The sequence below is a fragment of the Camelus ferus genome, chromosome 6 (assembly GCF_009834535.1).
Source record: "Camelus ferus isolate YT-003-E chromosome 6, BCGSAC_Cfer_1.0, whole genome shotgun sequence".
In the NCBI taxonomy this organism is placed as follows: domain Eukaryota; kingdom Metazoa; phylum Chordata; class Mammalia; order Artiodactyla; family Camelidae; genus Camelus; species Camelus ferus.
The window spans coordinates 16,372,559-16,375,077 of NC_045701.1; the positions used below are offsets into that span (position 1 = coordinate 16,372,559).

Below are 2,519 nucleotides of genomic sequence, written 5' to 3' on the forward strand. Positions count from 1 at the left end.
AGGAAAAGATTCATTTCTAACATCACATGGCTGCCAGCAGCATTCAATTCCTTGTGGGTTATCAGACTAAAGGCCAGTTTCTTGTTAGCTACTGGCCAGATACCACCCTCAACTCCTTGCCACATGGTCCTTTACAACAAACATGGCAACTTGCTTTCTTAAAGTCAGCCAGGGAGGTAGAGTCTCTCCCCTGCAAGATGAGTTTAGAGTGTAATGTAATCATGTACACATAATCATGTATATCACCTTTGCTCTATCTTAGTGGTTAGAAGCAATTTACAATTATAACCCTATAATAAAGGGGGGGGGAGCAAGTCACAGATCCCACCTACATTCAGTGGGGAAAGGATTATCCATCACTTCTGTACCCAAGCAGTGTGCTAAACACTGTGAAAACCTTTTAAACTGCTCTCAGCAAATTTCCAAACTAGGTTTATGAAATTTAGAGATGGCCAAGGATGTTATGCTCAAAATTTGGCTGTAGTTTTCCTAGTTCTCCTAGTCACTAACTTACTTGCATAATTCTTTTCCCACTGTAGGAGTAAAGAATTACATTAAAGGGCAGCAAATTATATAAATAAATTCAGTGTAAATCAATATGCAGTTTTATACATGTGATCAGTATGTACATGGTTAATAGATAATTTCAAAATTGCTATATTGACTAAAAAGCAAAACTATGTAGCTCTGATTACTATGAGTAAGTAAACCGCTTTATCACCCTGGGATTCAATTTTCTCTTCTGATGAATTATGAGTTGCAGGTAGAGTAACCATATGATTTATTGTCCAGATTTCTGAGAGTGATGGATGCTGATAATTATTATCCTGGGACAACAGTACGAAACGAAAGCCATCCCAGGTAAAATGGGATGTATAGTCATACCAGTTATAAGGAGATTTTCTTTTAAGGTTACAAGTACAGATTCCTGAGCTCTATTCCAGACCTACTGAACCAGAATCTCTGGTGTGGAATTTGAGAAGTTATAATCTAATGAAATGCCATGCTTGGGAAGCCTTGGACTCTAAAGTCATAACATTAAACATTCTTTTAATTCTAAAATTCTATGTTTAATAAGAGAATTTTGATCATGGACTGGGTATCTGATGACATCAGGGAATTATTAATTTTCTTGGTGTAATAATGATGTTGTGACAAGATAATGGCCTTCATTTTAGGAAATACACATAGCTGCATTTAGTGATATGTCAAGATATGTGCATCTTACTTTCAATTACTTCTGGAAATACTTACACATACAAATACGGCTGACAGTGTGTATACACGTGTTCACTGGCCTAATTCTTTCAATTTTTCTGTATGTTTGAAATTTCTCATAATAAAATGTTGGGAGGAAAAGACTACTTAAGGAGATACTGTTTTAGGTAGACAGTATTATTGTTATAAATATGACTTTTAAGAAATATGAGCAAAAAAAATGGCAATTCAAATGATTACTAAATGATTACTAAAAAATCCGACCTGTAATTCCCCTTCTTGGACTTTTTCCTAAAAAAATAAATAATAAAGTGAGAAATATATTTGCTCCAGAATTGTTTAAAATAGTGTTATTACTGCAATATTCAAAATGTATATCAATAATAGCACGATTAAGTGTATTTTACGGTACATTGGTACATTCAACCGCGGGATTCTTATGCAACCATTAAAACAATCATTGTCAAGAACATATTGCATAAGTTGTCCTGTGCTGTTATATAACTAGGTGCAAAAAGAATCCGAAATTACATGTGTTATAATTATATAAAATTTGTGGATTCAAATGGACAGAACTGGAAGTCTATATGGAAAATGCTAACTGAAAAGCAGTTTTTCCCCTTCGTTTCATTTTTTTATTTCGAATTCTACTAATGATTTTGTGCAACAATAATGCACTTTTGAAAAAATAGTCGTTAACTGTTACCTTAATTTGGTCCCAAGGGCAATTTATATTTCGTTGAACAACTGAAAAAGACTTTGGGTGCCTCAACTGATTGATGCTTAACTAATTTGGGATATCCACTGAATCGTTTTGCCGACTACAAATATAACAAACATTACGGGTAAATCGTGTTGCTGAAAAGTCTCCAAACATCACAGGAATACCCACCAATATGTGTGGACTAAAAGCACACAGATAATCATGACAGAATAATACTACCTGTCATATAGGACGGGCATGTCAGACTTTTCTTCGCGAAAGGCTGCTGGTCCCAAGCAGCCTCTTACTTTTACCGGAATGAGATGGTTCCAGAGTCCCAGGCAAGGGAGGAGGCTGTTCCCTTGCCCAGGAGGCTGGAGACTGCTCGATGTGAGCGCAAGGTTTCCAGGGCCCTTCAGCTGAGATCCACAGCACTCGACGATTCCCCAGTTGCTAGGTTTAGTTGCTAAGGCACCAATCGACTCGCAGGAAGAGGGTGCGGTGCACTCTCTTTTGGCGTCGTAGCGAATCCGCTGGATATCGAGCACATTTGTTCCGGGAGGAAACATTGTGCTCCCCTAAGAGCGACGGGAAGGCG

At 37.3% G+C, this 2,519-nt stretch overlaps 1 protein-coding gene across 2 annotated transcripts in view; it reads right to left on the reverse strand.

Moving 5' to 3' along the window:
- Window positions 1-2,393, reverse strand: part of GALK2 (galactokinase 2) — a 106,431-nt gene extending 104,038 nt beyond the window's left edge. The window contains exon 1 of one of the 2 annotated variants that reach the window (XM_032481218.1): window positions 2,162-2,393. In XM_032481218.1, coding sequence (XP_032337109.1) covers window positions 2,162-2,181 — 20 coding nt within the window. In that variant the 5' untranslated portion in view covers window positions 2,182-2,393. The remainder of the gene's footprint in view (window positions 1-2,161) is intronic. The other variant, XM_006192327.3, reaches the window with a different exon arrangement.
- Window positions 2,394-2,519: the final 126 nt, after the last annotated feature.